The following is a 16141-nucleotide window of genomic DNA, read 5'->3' on the forward strand; positions in this document are numbered from 1 at the left end:
CCTTCTTTCACTCCCCTTCTTTCACTCCCCTTATTTTACTCCCCTTCTTTCACTCCCCTTCTTTCACTCCCCTTCTTTCACTCCCCTTCTTTCACTCCCCTTATTTTACTCCCCTTCTTTTACTCCCCTTCTTTTACTCCCCTTCTTTTACTCCCCTTCTTTCACTCCCCTTCTTTTACTCCCCTTCTTTCACTCTCCTTCTTTTACTCCCCTTCTTTCACTCTCCTTCTTTTACTCCCCTTCTTTCACTCTCTTCTTTTACTCCCCTTCTTTTACTCCCCTTCTTTCACTCCCCTTCTTTTACTCCCCTTCTTTTACTCCCCTTCTTTTACTCCCCTTCTATTACACCCTTTCTTTTACTCCCCTTCTTTTACTCCCCTGACAACCCTAACTCTGTCTATGTCCAACTAGTTGCGGCACTGAGCGGAGATGTTAAATAATTTTGTACATTTAAGAGATTATAACTCCAAGAAGCAAGCATGGCTTATTTTCACCTTGCCACCCCTCCTTAATTCGTTTTAAAGTTTTTTTCGCCGCAAGCCAAAGTTATGTAGCTTAAATATCAAACATACATATGCTGTTTCGATACCTCTACAACAGAGGGCCAGGCCTGTGTGGTTTATATTTAATTGCAGAAGGGTGGGTGTGTTTTAGTCACACCGGTAAGTAAAACTGAGTTTGGATGCGTTTTAATAACGATGGAAGGTTTGCTGGATATTATTTTACAGTTGTTGTCAAGCTAGATCGACGACTGGTTTGTAGCGAATGGACTTCGATTTGCCATGAAACGGGGAAACGAGAGGACCGTCTAAATCAATTATCTAATCAGTTGAACACAAGAGACTTTAAGTCACTTTATAATCTCTTAGTAGAACACTGATGAAGAAAATTAATTTGCGGAAACGAAGAGAAGAGTACTACATTATATCCGAATGCCTACCACTTTGACCATTTCATGAAAACCCTTTAAACTTGTTGAAGTACCTGGCTTATCTCTGTTTAGGGAAGCGAATATTCAGATTACCGAGACATGACTTTTTTGCGCGAAAAAGATTGCCATCGGTCAAATGAAACCGTATTGTTATACATAGCTGTACGATTTAAGAAATTAACGACTAATTCTATGCAATACAAGATCTAGAAAAGTGCGAGACGAATCGTAGGAATCGTTTAAACTTTTTCAATACTTGAGCGAAAAAGTTACGCGACTCCAGCAACTATGAAGGGAAAACCGGTAGTAAAATTGAAAATAGACTCTTTAGTCGGTGTAGCATATTACATTCATTTGGTGTAAGGAAGTTCCCTTTCATGGGCGTCTCTTGACAACAGAACGTCTAAAGCCAGATCCGCAGAAAATCAAAGAGATTACTGAGATACCACGACCTGAAAAGTCGTCTCAATGGTATGGTTAATTACATCAGTCTTTTCCTACCAAACCTTTCTGACGTGATGAAACCACTCCGTGAACTTACACATAAGGATGTAGAATGGTGTTGGCCTGACGTGCAAGAAAGGCTTGGAATGAGGTCAAGAGCCTCATCGCGTCTACTCCTTTGCTATCATACTACAAGCCCGATGAGCTGTTAGAACTGCAGTGTGACAGCAGTCAAAGTGGTCTTGGTGCGGCCCTTATGCAAGGTGGACACCCCTTAGCATATGCAAGCAGAGCGTTAACGGAAACAGAGTTCCGTTATGCACAGATTGAAAAGGAGATGCTTACGATTGTTTTCGCCATGGAGAAGTTCAACGACTACGCATTTGGTAGAGAGGCAGTAGTTTTCAGTTATTACAAGCCACTGGAATCAATTTTTAAGAAGCCTTTGCATCGTGCCCGCAAGCGTTTGCAAGGCATGATCATTGGCCCACAGAAGTACGACTTAGAGATGAAACGTCAGAGGGGAGACACGATGTTCTTGGTAGACACACTTTCAAGGGCGTTTCTCCCTGCGGGTCAACAAGACGACTCTGAATTTGAACCATTAACATGATCAAGTACCTTCCGGTATCGGAAGAAAGGCTCTAACAAATTCAGCGGGGCACTGAGGCAGACGAGTCTCTTCAGGTGTTAAAGACTGTGATCAAGAAGGGCTGACCGGAGCACATGATTAACTTACCTGGTATTATCCCCCTTATCTCAACATGCGGGACAAGACGTCTATCCAGGAGGGCCTCTTGCCTCATTTTTAAGGGAGAGCGTGTTATGGTTCTGCCTGCTTGAAGGAGCGAGCTGTTAAAACGAATTTACAGTTCGTATCTTGGGGTCAACGGCTGTCTAAACAGAGCGCGTAAGTGTGTATATTGACCCAGGATGACAGGTGACATTAAGAACTATGTGTCGACATGTGAGGCATGTCGTAAATGTGAACGAGGCCAAGCTAAGGAAATGATGATGTCCCATGAAACGCCAACTTGACCCTAGAAACGGGTTGCCGCCGACCTGTTTGAGGTCGCAGGAAAGACATAGTTAGTGACCTCAGATTATTACAACAATTTCTTTGAGCTCGACCATTAGAAATCTCCTTCGTCAGTGTGTGTCATCAGAAAGTTAAAGGCTCCTCTTGCGCGCCATGACATACCTGAGCGACTGGTGAGTGATAACGGTTCACAGTCTACGTCACATGACTTCCTGAGGTTCGCGATAGAATGGGACTTTGAACATCTCACGCGCAGCTCATATCACAGTCAGCGTAACGGTAAAGCAGAGAGTGCAGTGAAGGAAGCTAAGAATATTCTCAGAGAGTGCAGATCGAGTGGACGGGATGCATTTCTAGCCCTTCTCGATCACCGCCACAACCCACCTCCAAGTTAGTCCAGCACAGCGTCTCTTCAACAGGAGGACGAGAAGTCTCCTTCCGATGACGGCAAATTTGCTCGCACCACAGCCAGTTCCAGACAACGAACTGTGCCGAAGCAAGCTTAAATGGCGCAAGCAGCGACATGCTCAGTACTACAGCAGAGGTGCTGTCGATCTGAAATCCTTGAAAAGAGGAAATACAATAAGAATAAATTAAACCGTTTCAGTTTGAAACGAATTGTCTCTCGTTGTCTCTCTTTTCTTTTGCACACTTCAAGGAACTGGGTGGTAGGTGAAAGATCTCGTAGATCTACATGTAAGTGCTTTATTTCTCGTCGTAAAGGGCGAAATAAAAGACCACATTGAATAGTGAAAATGCAATGGAAGATTTGATCCTCTCTTTCAGCCGTTTTACATGTCTCGCGTCAGGTTTAGACAAAGAAATCTGCTTAGCAACCCTTGCTTCATATGGGGGATTTTTTTTAATCCGTCATTTTCTTTGAAATATACACTCATATGTAACTACCGGTATTCCGAATGCTCTCGAAATATTTGATTACCTTCTTCAATTTGTTGCCGCGACAGAGGCTTCATGTAATATATCGAAAACGAGTGCGAGTGTTTGACCGGGGCTTCCAGACACCAAGAAACAGATAAAAGCACGGGTCCGTAGGCCGAGTGCTTTTATAGTTTCGAGGTATCTGGAGACCCCGGTCAAACACGAAGCCTGAGTTTTTGATATGGCCTCTAAAGCCCCGGCTAAACGAGAATAATGTTGCGCCACGCAACAAGACGCAACATTGTTGGGTCGCCCAACATGTTATCATTGAAGAGGGTGACCAAACGATATCCAACAACACGTAAAATTTCCGTGAATCCATGCTCGACGCATGCGTGACGGCTAAATTGAGTTCTCAGAGAAGTTATCTTGCTCTTAATCTCAGCTAACGAGATACCTGGCAGTGTTTCTTGCAGTAAACTAAACGTTTCAATTCTCTTTTCTTTTAGATGGTACTCCTTATTGCAGACGTCCCACACACAAAATTGTTGCTCAAAAGTGTCAATCAATAATTCTACCTCTTGATCAGTACATTTTCGCGCTGTTTTTCTTTTCGTAGCTCTGTCTCTCTGGCTTTCTTCTGCAGGAATCGTTTCTAGCTCATCCTCGTACGCCGCCATCTTGAAAGACGTGTCTGAGAATTTTGAGAGTGCGATACGAATGCGTTAGCGCAACATGTTGCGTTGACCTGGCCAAACGAGAAAATTTCACGCATTGTGGACACGAAAAAAGGAAATGTTCGCTCTTGTTGCGAAGAAAGTTTGACCGTCGTCAAACTTTATCTAACAAGTGCCTACACGTCGCAACAACTCGCAACAGGTTGGCCAAACAAGAAAATGTTGGGTGACCCAACAATGTTGCGTCTTGTTGCGAGGCGCAGCATTTCTCGTTTGGCCGGGGCTTAAAACTATCAACACTTCTTTAGTAATTAGAGGGTATTGTTTCAGTGCTCTAATTTCCCAGGAGATTATGTATTTTAAAAAGTAATCAGAATGTGGGAAATTTGTTGTTGTTCATTGTAAGTCATGTGGTAGTAAAGATGGCAAAGTCTTTTGCAGCGAATACTGTCAGCCGTTTTCGTTCTCCAAAAACTGGGAAAGAAGAATCAAAGTTGCTGCAAGGAAGCATTCCTTAGTCGACTGCTTACAAAACAAAATGAGCGATTAAAATTTTTCACGAATGGCAGATAAATAGAAAAGTTAAAGTTCCTGTATTTGATTCTGGTGGCGCTTATAAAGATTATGGAGATTTGTACAAAGTTCAGTCGTTGAGTACAGATTTGGCAGATATGGATGCCAACGCTTTAAACTGCTGGCTTTGTAAATTTGTCCAGGAGGTTGCGAATAGTGAAGGGAAGGTGTATCCAGCAAGAACCCTTTATGGCATCCGAAGGCATTTAGAAGAAACTGAAAAGCAGTCTCAGATTTGCCATTTTCTGTCGTTGTCTCGATGCCGAGATGAAGGATAGCACGCGACAAGGAGTGAGCTTTATTAGGGGCAGAAACGAAGACAGAAAATAAGGAAGAGAAATTAAAGTGAAACGGATACGAGGAAAAAAGCTCACAAGGTTTTTCAGTTTTAACGCTTCTTCGTTTACGAATTGTGATTTAAAAATTTTTGTCAACGAAAAAAAATAACTGACAATGTAGCTGATTAATTACAATGATTAATTAAACTGAAGTATCGTTTTCGTGTTCAATTTGTTTTGTTTTGATTCATTAATCTTGATGTCCAATGAGAAGACAGATGAAAACCACACGTGGTTTTGATGTGTGATCCAAAACACGTGTGGTTTTCATCTGTGTTTTCATTGGGTATCAAAACTCATGCACGTGACGAATTCAGCCATTTTTTATTGGCTATCAAAGTTATGAATTATTAATGAGTTTTAGAAGTTGTCTTCCGAAACGTTTGTCAATTAATTTCGATTATTTTCTTTCATTTCTTTTCTTTTTTCATAGTTCTTTCAACATTAACCATAGAGTCAAAGAAATTGTCCTGTTTTCATTTCTTTTCCATGGCCATGTTGAGGCCACAAGTGTAATAATTGGCCTTAAATGTAATAACTGGCTTCAAATGTAATAACAGTTGGCCTCAAATGTAATAACTGGCTCCAAATGTAATAACAGTTGCCTTCAAATGCAATAACTGGCTCCGTACTAAAAAGTACAACAAAATTAACTCTCAAACAAAACATAAATAAAGAGGACGTCATAAGTCACGTGAAATGTGAAAAAAAATTTGCATAAGTGGATAAATCGACAATATGTTGCACTCACACTGATATCCTTTATTCCAAGTAAACGTTTGCTTTACGAGATCAAACCACTTATATCCGATATCACTAAAAAGGGAATGGGGAATATGAAATTGAAGCAGGAAAACTGAAAATGGGGAATTAAAAATTACATTATTGATTATCAATTGTACATCAGAACTTAAAATCTTTTGTTCACGTGGGATATATTGGTGCATACTTCCGATGAACTATTAAAGTTTTGAAAAGAATGTGAAGATTTATTTTGTTTTCAGAACAGTAAGGGATCAAATGATGAAATATCCACAATGGGCGTAGGTGAGTCAAAATACAAACTTGGAGGGTTTTCTTTTATAATTATCAAGCTCAAGGAGTGTGTTTTGTAAACAATTCCGCCATGAAAAATGGATGAGAATTTAAAACGAAAGTAGAGATAAAAACCAATCTGCCGTGGTTAGCTATGCAAGGCTAGCTTGCTGTATTGATTTCCTTATCGACCACGGTGCTAACTTCTAAAATATGCTTGGAATTACGGATTAAAACACGGGGTGCCTAATTAGATAATGTCGTGATGTAACTGACGACGTTGCACTTTTCACCAAGTTTAGCCTGGTTTTTCCGTGCGGAATAAAAAGCCCCAAATTAATTTTGTATCCTCGAAAACAACACTATTTCCACTTATCATGAAATTAACCTGAACTGATTTAGAGTTATACTGCATAGTGAAAATGATACTTGAAAATGTACTCCAAAATGCGATATTTGGAATTCGAAATATAGGTGATTTTTAAAAGCTTTCCGTGAAGCTAAAACTAAACGAAATGGTCCTGTTTTAGACCTAAGCCATACCTCAATCCCTCCTATAAAAAACTGTCAAATTCATTTGAGCTTTCTTTCTTTTTGCGCTTTTCATGAGCAAAGTTCATCTGACTCTACTCGGGCACTGATTTCCGCCATTTTACGGCTACCGACGCTCGTTTCAGTTTTCGTGAATTTTCTGGGATAAAGAAGCAAGTCTGGGAAAAAAACCTTACCAAGTTTCTAAGTTCACTATTAGGCATCTCTGACTTAAATATGAGGATAATCATTTTTCAGTCGATGTGCCACCTCTCACGCGGTCTTAAAAAAAAGTCTCTCTTAATATTTGGATCTCCCCACACCTTCAAGGAGAGCTATAGAAAATGTCCGTTTATTGAATATTTTCTCGGTTTTTGTCCATGGATCTGTGCTACAAATGCTCTTTCTACCAAAATACAGTAGGCAATCCCACGTTATGTATGCGTGACTTTTTATCTATATTACGTCAGTAACATCTATCTTGCAAGCCGATTTAAAACAAGCGACTGCTATATCTTAAAAATCCTGACTTCTTGCTTTGACATAGAAAGAAAGAAAAAGAGTGGTGGACGAAATCCTACAGAAGATAAATATTCTCTCTGAGGATGAGAAGTTGCAATATAGGAAAGATTGGGAAGAGTTCAAAGACGAGACGAATGCATTGACTTCCAACAGGAAAAAAACCGGCAAGAGTCTCCGAGCAATGGCTGATAGACTTGACCAAACGTGGTGGTACTACAAGGCCAAGCATGCCACTGGAACCACCGCGGGTGTAGTAGGAGGAGTTGTAACATTAATGAATGGAGGTGCTGCAGCGATAAGTATATTGGATTTTCTGGAGCTCTAGTAAACATGGAGGCCAAATATAGATATGACAGTCATTCTGCGGAAATAGAGGAGGCCGACAAACTCTCGAAAGAAAACCGGAGACAACTGCAACGTCGTTAGGAAAAGGATCCATGATTGGTCACTCTAGAAAGAAAGCGTACGACTGATGTACATTTATGGCCTCGCTAATGCTCATAAGGTGACCTCCCCTCGGGTTTGATGATTCTTCGGGAATTAGTTCTTTACTCCATGGGGATCCCCTCCTTGGAAAGAGCAGCGGAAACTTTTCTTGAAAAAGCAGTGTTTAATTTGGGTGCGAAAGCGGCTTTTCAAAGTGGTGCTGGAGGAGCAGCAAATGCAGGAACGCAAGCAACTGATGACGTACTTCAAGCTGGCGCAAAAACCTCAACAAAGGAAGCATCAAAGGCAGGAACACAAGCTGCAGATGATCTGGTGAAAGTAGTTTCTAAAACAGTTGGAAAATTCCCGGAGAACATAATTGTTGTCGCAAACACTGCCTTTTTAGTAAAGGACGCTATAGACCTGGGCTTTACGATCAAGGATCTTGTTCAAAACAAAGGACATGAAGCAGCCAAAGATCTAAGGGAAAAGGCCAAGGAGATCGAGGATACTTTTAAACTGTAATCGGAACTTGAATTAATGAAACAATTCAAACTGACTCCAACAGTTAAATGAAAAAGTGCCTTACAGTTGGAAATCTACTTCTTTTAATTTTTTTCTCTAGTATATGGATTACATTAAAGGATCCCTTCCAACCAAAATACATTGCGCGCGCGATATGTGAAATCCGCCATTTTCTCTGCCATCCGGTATTGGACAAGTCGTGAAGTGGAAAGAAATCCTCGTTCATCCGAGTACATTTGCCTCACTGAGGTCTTGAATTTCCTCAATCGCGTTCCAAATTTATTGTTCTTTCTATTTGACTAGGCATCAAAACAATAATAGATGCGCGCAGGGTATTGTGGTTGGAAGGGATCCTTTAATTTCGTAGTTTGACCTATTTTGTTTATTTTTCAAAAAGCAAAAAGGTTGGTAACAACTTTATCTGCTGTTACATGTCAAGGGAAGAGTGATCAACAAGAACTTCATGATTTAGGACTGATTTTTTTTTCTCCTCTAATGGAATTATTCAGGTGTTTTGTTTTAAGGACCACTTTTATCGTTCTGCGTCTTCGCGCAGTTAAAGTTTTATCTTTCGAGTTTTTCAGCCTAGTTTTTGTTCATTTTTTGACTCGACTGGTTGATATGTTGATGATGACGAAAGAATTGGTTCTCTTCAAATTGTTATCACTTTGTTAAAGTATCGCCAAAATATTGTTTTATGGTCATTTATCATAAAATATTACAGTTAGGGTTTTCTGTGGGTTTTGGAACATATTTACTTGTCAACATTTCATATGAAATCATTCCAGATTTATACGAGTTCATTCATTCTTTGCTTTAACCTTAGTAACTATACCATGGCAAACTTTGATTTTTTTTCCAAATTTCTTACTTCAGAAAATCTGTACTTAAAAGTTACCTGTGAGAAGTTCTTTCGTTCTAGTAATTAAAAAAATATAGAAAAAGCCACGAGAGTTTTTGAAATGATCAACTGCTTCATTTTGCATTGTTTCTCGCCTTTATTGTACTCCTGTGTGTCGTTACTTAAACAATAAAATATAAATATAACTGTCAATGATCTTCCTGGAGATTGGTTCTCATGCATATGGTAGTTGGCAGCTTAGCTTGTGCTCATAAGTTCGCTCTCCTTTCATGGGATAATTTTTCCTTGTTGCTGCTTTCTGCACTCAACACCAACACTGAGCCATTTCCCCCCCGGTGTTGAACTGTCCGATAACAAAACGGCAACTAAATATGTGGAAAATAGGTTTTTAAACTAATTATAATCAAGGAAATTGTTAGTTTTATGATCAGCAATATTTACCAATTCGGCACTAACAAAAGAAAAAAAGTGACAAAACCAATTAATGCATTTTGTTAACTGCAGCTAACTAGCGTGAGCAGTCTTTCGAGTCCTTTTCGACGAAGTCGGTCGGGCAAGACAAAACATTAGTGAAAAAATAAATTGATGTGAGTGAACTGTACGGAACACTAGGAGTGAGGCGCACGGAATTAACCACTGTACAATGCTCAATGGAATAAGTATTTCCAAAGGATGGCCTAGTGGGTTGGTTATCAGCGAATGAGTATCATTTTATCATTACAGCTTCCATGGGAAAAGCTCGACGATTTGATCTCACCCTTTATTCTGGAGAATACAGCAACGGTTTTTGGTGCAGAGAACTGATTGAAACAAACACAAATATTTGTAATGACGCCGCATGTTGCAATCGCTGGACTAAATAAATTATGTTTCATGCACGCTTGGTTGCATCTTTAATTCGAATCGCTCTCTTCAAGCAGGGTACAAATTCTCCTGTTGAATTCGTTTGTTTGGTTGTATCACTAAGACTATACAGAAAGTTAAGTAAAAAGGGTCGGAAATTAAGGCCGCAAATACTTTAACCATCCTTTCTTTGAGAGAAATAGCTTTCTGTTTCACTTTACATACTAAAATTCGTCGCAATGATTCAAATTTATGATTGCAAAATCAAATTTCATGCTCTTCAGGTTGAAATAAACAGTTGTAAAATTGCTGCACTTTCCTTCACATTTGTTTCGCAGAGCAAGAGTCTTGGTAAACATTATTGTACTCGTTAAAAGTGAAACTTAATCCTAATCTAGATTAAAGCATGGCGACGTAACTAAGGAACTGATTCATTCATGTTCCGCTTCCCGCTGTGGCAAAGTAGCTGCCTTTCGGAGTCAAAATTCATAATTCAACTGTTCATATTAGTTTTTTTAGGAACGAAAGATGTACATGAAAATATAATTTTCCAAGAAAACAGTCAAATGTTTTGTTACCCAACCTTTAAACTGAATTAGGAATGATCGAGTGGGTATATCTGAATGATAAACATTTGTTACTGATAAATTAAGTATTTAAGGCAATTCGCATTTCAACTTTTATTTTGTCGAAGCATAAGCTCATAGGAGAAATTGATGGTACCAGACTGAGTGAAAAATTCTTACAGTGACAATTTCCAGTAAATTCTAAGAAAAAGCAGAGCTTTTGATTATCAAAACGTTTGCATATTCTTTGAAACTGCAAATTGATAACCAAGAGATATATGTTGAAAAAATTGTCATACAGTCTGAGAGTCTGGGCACAAAAATGTCCATTAATGATATAACGTGAATTCTTTGATATAAACGAACAGGTCCAATTTTGGGGGTAAATCCCTTTGATAAAGCAGCTGACATAAGCCAATGAAAAGCAAATAGTTTTGTAAACAAAATGTGCGCGAGGGACTTTTTCCCGAAAGATATCTGATAGGTTTCATTTCCATATTATAATTTGTGCTCTTAAAATCAAAACAAATTTGCATCTGTCACGTTACAGGCAGAGCCCCTCTTTACAAATTTCAATATACCTGAGTTAATTGATTACAAATGGTTCGTTTGTGAAATCCTGTCGTCCAGAGAAATTTTTTAAAATTCTTACCGAGAAAAGACTGAATATAGACAAACAGGCAGATCTGTGTTCGAGAAACTCTGGGAAAATTGCTGTTACGTATTCTGTTTTATCTTATAGACAAAGTAACTTCCTAAGATTCATAAGGAAAACGTTCCTTTTTAAAGGAAAATTCTGCTTTCAAACAACAAGCGTAGTAAGTCAATAACATGCTACGCGTTCTGCATACAAACATCATCTTCATGAGGGACTTTTCCCTAGATGACTACCTTCATTTTGCATACATGTGGCCATTGTGTTCATGCAGAAAAAGTCTTGCCTTGATGAAAAAAAAAGTGCGATCTATGCAAAGAAACCATTCTTTCTAAGAATCCTATGATTAGCCATGAACCAATCAAAAGTGCTATTTGTTTGACATTGTTACCATAAATTAATTGCACCGGCCAGTTTGCTTTTAAGAAGCTGAATTTTGCAGGTCTGACATACTATGTACTCTGTACAGCTTAAGTTGCTGTCTTTGATCCGGCTAAAAAAATGATAGATAGAGTAAGGTGGGAAGATGCATCTTCTTCATATACAGCTGCAAACCTTTCATGATTTGCCAACAGTGTAGCCTGCGAAGCAAGCCTTCGGGGAGAGGAGGGGGATTGGGGCGAGCAGAATGTGCGGAGGGGAGAGGGAGGGCTTGCCACAGACCCCCACTAACTAACGAAACGCCCACTATTTTCGTTTTCATATCGTCTTGCATATGTCAATCAGTGCCTCTTAAAATTAACCAATCGGAAAGCGCCATTAGCGAGAGCTCAGTGAACCATGCAAACTGTCAAAACAAAAACTAAAACTTGCTCCACGTGAGTGAGAAATATCAGACTACAAGGAGAATCTGGTATCAAAATCTAAGAGAGGGAGAAGGCCAAAAGTTAATCCAGAAGACGTAGTTTGCCGGTTTTGTGGAGTAGATTCAAGAATTAAATTTGGAAGTGGCTTCAAGAGTTTTGTAAACATTTTTAATCAGAGTCAAAGGGAAGAATTTCAGTGTGTCTTCGCCGATCGCCTTCGAAGGGTCGGTTTTCACTTTGAAAATAAGTCGCACATATCTCAAATTATATGCCTTCCTTGTGCAAGAAAAGCTAACAGTTTTTGCCAGTTTTATGAATTGTTGAATAAAGCCGCTTCTCAATGTCCGGATTCCCGCGATGTTTCGTCGAAATGAAAGTCCTCAACACCGACAGGAAAAAGTCCAGGTAGAAAGAGCTTGCGTGTACCCTCCCCGGCACATGCAAAACCTCCATCTAGCAGGGAAGCGTTCTTTGACTCGCCGAGGAAAGGACAACCCTCAACTTCAGCGATGGATACAAATTTAAACATTATGATGATTTGGCTCCAACGTCCATCGGCTTTGCAATGTTGTGATTACGGGCAAGTTTGAGAATGAAGACGCCATTCCTATCAAGGCCCTGAACTTGAACAAGTAGATGGCTGCCACAAATATTCTACTTTGACATCGATTCTTGAGGGCAGAACTTCTCGAAATCACCGTCGTCCGCCATTTTCTAAAAGGTAGTCGCCACGAGAGACTGTTTAGTTCGAGGGTTGATTGACAGCGTGTTGCTCTCAGCCAATGGGAATTTTTCGTCCATACGAGATCGGAAATTTCGTTGGTTAGTTGGGGTCTGAAGCAAGCCCTCCCTCTCCCCTCGGCACATTCCGCTTCCCTCAGTCTTACCTCCTTTCCCCAAGGGCTTGCTTCGCAGGCTACCAACAGTGCACAAAAGGTAACTTTCACAACAAAGTTTCAGTCGGCGAATGAAAGTTATCTTCGGCTCAGTACATGGGCTTTAAAGGTTTAAATTTTGTCCCGCGATGAGTTTTCGATTACTAACTTGACCTGCTTCCTGCTAATGAGAAACTGAATCCCTTACTTCTGTATCGGTACTTAAGTAATTATGCAAGATTGATCTAGTTGCGCTAAAAATTGTTATATCCGGCTCATATAGGAATATTTTGCCAAATATCAAAGCGTAATTTATTCCTCGCACTCTTTCATAATAAATGCAAAACAAAGCAATCATTCTTGGGCATCACGTTGCTCTTCGATTCTTCACCAGCGAATTAAATATTTACGTATTAAATTTGACAAAACCGAATAAATTTATCATTATTTATGGTACCGCTCTTATTCTAGAGAATGGGCTGGGTTTTTTTTCCTTATGATTATATTTTGTGCTTTTATTTCATCTCCCTACACACAGGTATATTTCACAGCGAACTCCGAAATAAGGGAATTGTTTAATCTCAATTATATGTTCTTATAATAACGAATAATTATTTCCGCTCTACAAAACATACGCACGGAGGAAATTTCTTAGATAAGTTGACAAGCCTTTGTGTCCATCAAAAGGGGTCAAGGCCTTATTTATATGAACAAGCATATTTTTACTGGGACAGCTCCTTATTTGATAAAATTTTTAAGCGAACCAACTAAATGATTTTTTGTGTGTGACACTCTTTCGTTCGGAGAGATCTATTTAACCCAATGCTCTAAAGTGAATTATCATTGCAGCGATGCCTTTTTCAACAGCGGTTCGGTTTGTTCGATATGAAATGTTTCTCCACGAAGCAAATTGACGCACTCAAAAACTAAATGTTATTATCTTGTCCATTTTATGGGGGTGGGGCAATTTTTTTTTACCTGCTGTATTTACACGACTTTGTTATTCTCAGTTTTCCGTAACGTAATGATTATGATGGCAATTTTGATTGCCTTTGCGGGAACTTACTCTGCAGGAACACAGATCGCGTAACTGAGAATGGGGGAATTTCTCAGTGAATTAGATAGTGTGGTCGTTGATCTGAGCGTTGATCAGTCACAGTTGGATAAGGAGGACGCCGAACGGTTTAGAGAGAACGCGGACGTTATGTTTCCCAAAGTAGAGAAAGCCGTCCAAGGTCTCCGTACAGCGGCTGATGCACTTGACAAAGTTTGGAGTGATGGCAAGATAATTCGTGCAAGTGGAACTTCCGTTGGTATATTGGGAGGTTTCATTACACTCATCGGAGGAATCGCGACAGTTATGACGGTCGGGGCTGCTACACCCTTGATAGCCTCAGGGATGGCTATTGGCTTTATGGGAGCAGGTACAAACCTGACGGGAAGAATTATAGAGTTATTCATGAACTCGAAAGAAATCAAGAAGACGGAGTGTGACTTAAAGGAAGCTCTGGATAGCATAAGGGATGTACAGGCCATTATCAAAGGGTGGTTGGAAAAGAAAGACATATCCAGACTGCGCCAAATTTTCACGTTAGCTGAGGCTAAAACGTGGAGCAAACCAGTGTTGAAGCTACTCGCTGTTATTTTGTGTGCCGCTACTGAGGCTTACAAAGGAAGCAAGGCCTTTGCAGCACCAACAGCCAAAGCTTTTGCCTCAGAAGCTGGTAAGGCCGGTGCAAAAGCGGTTGGAATGGCTGGTGTAGGAGCTGCCGGAAAGGCTGGTACAGGAGCAGCTGTTAAGACGGGTGCAGAGTCTGCTAGCAAGGCTGGTGCAAAAGCAGCTGGCAAGGCAAGTGTTGGAGCCACCGATGATGTGATAAAAGCTGGAGCCAAAGCTGGCAAAATTGCTGGTGGCGTGATCATTGGAATCAGCGCTGCATTCCTGGCATGGGATATTGCCGAACTTGGCTTCACTATCAGAGCTCTGGTGGAAAATAAAGGATCAGACGCTGCCAAAGATTTGAGGCAGAAAGCGGATAAGCTTGAGAATATTATGAAGAGATTAGAGAAAGAAGGATCGGTCTAAACTGATTCCAAGGACAAAAAAAAAAGTCATGTAGAAAAACCAAAATTAACTTGAACAATGGACTTTAAAATAAAATGCCTCCTCTAGGTTCTGTTTTTATCTCATGTGGAAAATTACAGTGCCCTCTGCGCAATTAACTAAAAATTTTCTTAGGCACCGATAGAAATACTATTCGACGTATCTGTTCTTTAGCATATTTCAACTGTTGAACCACTCTTTTTACTTCAAATTTCTCCAGTAAATGTAACGTTTTAATCCATTTTAAATAAAAAAAATTTATAATTATATGTTTTGAGAACTTTTTTTATGTTTGACTCGGGAATTAAGGCGATACATGGCATTACAGCTGTTCAAGAAGGTATCAGCCAATCGCAATCAAAATTCCTAAGTTGAAAGGAGAATCATGAATTAAAAAATAGCAAACAAACAGAAGAGCCGGGAAATGATATTTAAAGGCTTGAAACTATTTTTTTTAAATTCTAACGGTCGCATTTGCCAAAAAGCACCCGATTTGTTCTAATTACTCTGGCAAGGCATTCAGATCACTTGCCTTCTCAATTAATCTAGACTTATGCAATCGCAAGTCCCAGTAACAAAAAGTGTCATCCTCGGTAATCAATGCAAGCAGTAGTCATAAGGCTCACGACGCCAGGGGTTGTGTCACAGTGTTTTTTTTTTTTTTTTTTTTTCAGGAACTCCACGCTCTAATTACGAATGACGTGACTAAAGTGGTACTGGTCACACAACTCGTTGTTAATATATCATATGGCCATCACGCGTCACGGCAAACTCCTTTATTTTTCCGCCTTCGGGGGGGTTTCCTAAGATACATACCGTTGATATATTGATATTACGACCTTGCTTTAATAGTAAGCCACGCTACAAAAATTTTCAGTCAGTGTTGAACAAGAAGTAGTTACCAAGAAGGATGTTTTTGCGTCATGTCACGGCCGTGGGCCAGTTAAAAATATTCAGAGTTCTGGTAAGGAATCGAACCTCAGACTTTCGTATTAAGCACACCGATGCTCTACCACTGATTTACAGTGACTCTACGGTAAGGTAAGCCATTGTTTTTTTCTCAGTGTGTGTACTTTTATAATATAATCAGTCCGGCATTCGCACTCGATACACATTGGAGTTCTCTCCTCATATGATTTATGGCTTATAGCCACAAAGCAATATGTCAGTTCTTGCCGTAACACTACAGAAGACAATAGAAGACGATAAATATCTCACAATCTCTTTAACATTGCGCGTGATCAAAAAACTTTATCCTACAGAAATTTCTTAATAGGTCTTTACTACCTTTAGGATTATTTTTCAGTCCCACGAAGTAAAAAGCCAAAGATATTGGCTCCTTAATAAACTTGTCAGCTTGAAAATAACTTATGGAACCGTCTATCTGTGAGCAGCCGTTGCCAACCATAGGCAAGCATATGAACAGTTTAGAACCGTTAAGAAAGAACTGAAAATTGATAAACCGTCTTTAAAATGGTAACTACATCAATTCTGTTCATTTCAAACGGAT

The 16141-nt window shown here is 39.7% G+C and overlaps 2 protein-coding genes and 1 pseudogene across 2 annotated transcripts in view; 2 read left to right on the forward strand and 1 right to left on the reverse strand.

Annotated features, from left to right (window-relative positions):
• The window catches only part of LOC111336746 (uncharacterized), a 139607-nt gene that overhangs the window by 92191 nt on the left and 31275 nt on the right, over positions 1-16141 (reverse strand). The gene's annotated exons all lie outside the window — the stretch shown is intronic.
• On the forward strand, positions 4308-7294 carry LOC148720833 (uncharacterized; annotated as a pseudogene).
• Positions 13581-14900, forward strand: LOC148720834 (uncharacterized). Its single transcript, XM_088739760.1, has one exon. The coding sequence runs from the start codon at positions 13624-13626 to the stop codon at positions 14611-14613; it is 990 nt and encodes a 329-aa protein (XP_088595886.1). The 5' UTR covers positions 13581-13623; the 3' UTR covers positions 14614-14900.

Source organism: Stylophora pistillata, chromosome 11, assembly GCF_964205215.1.
Source record: "Stylophora pistillata chromosome 11, jaStyPist1.2, whole genome shotgun sequence".
NCBI classification, from domain to species: Eukaryota; Metazoa; Cnidaria; class Anthozoa; order Scleractinia; family Pocilloporidae; genus Stylophora; species Stylophora pistillata.

Bases quoted from the DNA above. Each gene is read 5' to 3' on its own strand.
- LOC148720834 (XM_088739760.1), top strand. From the start codon at position 13,624: ATGGGGGAATTTCTCAGTGAATTAGATAGTGTGGTCGTTGATCTGAGC.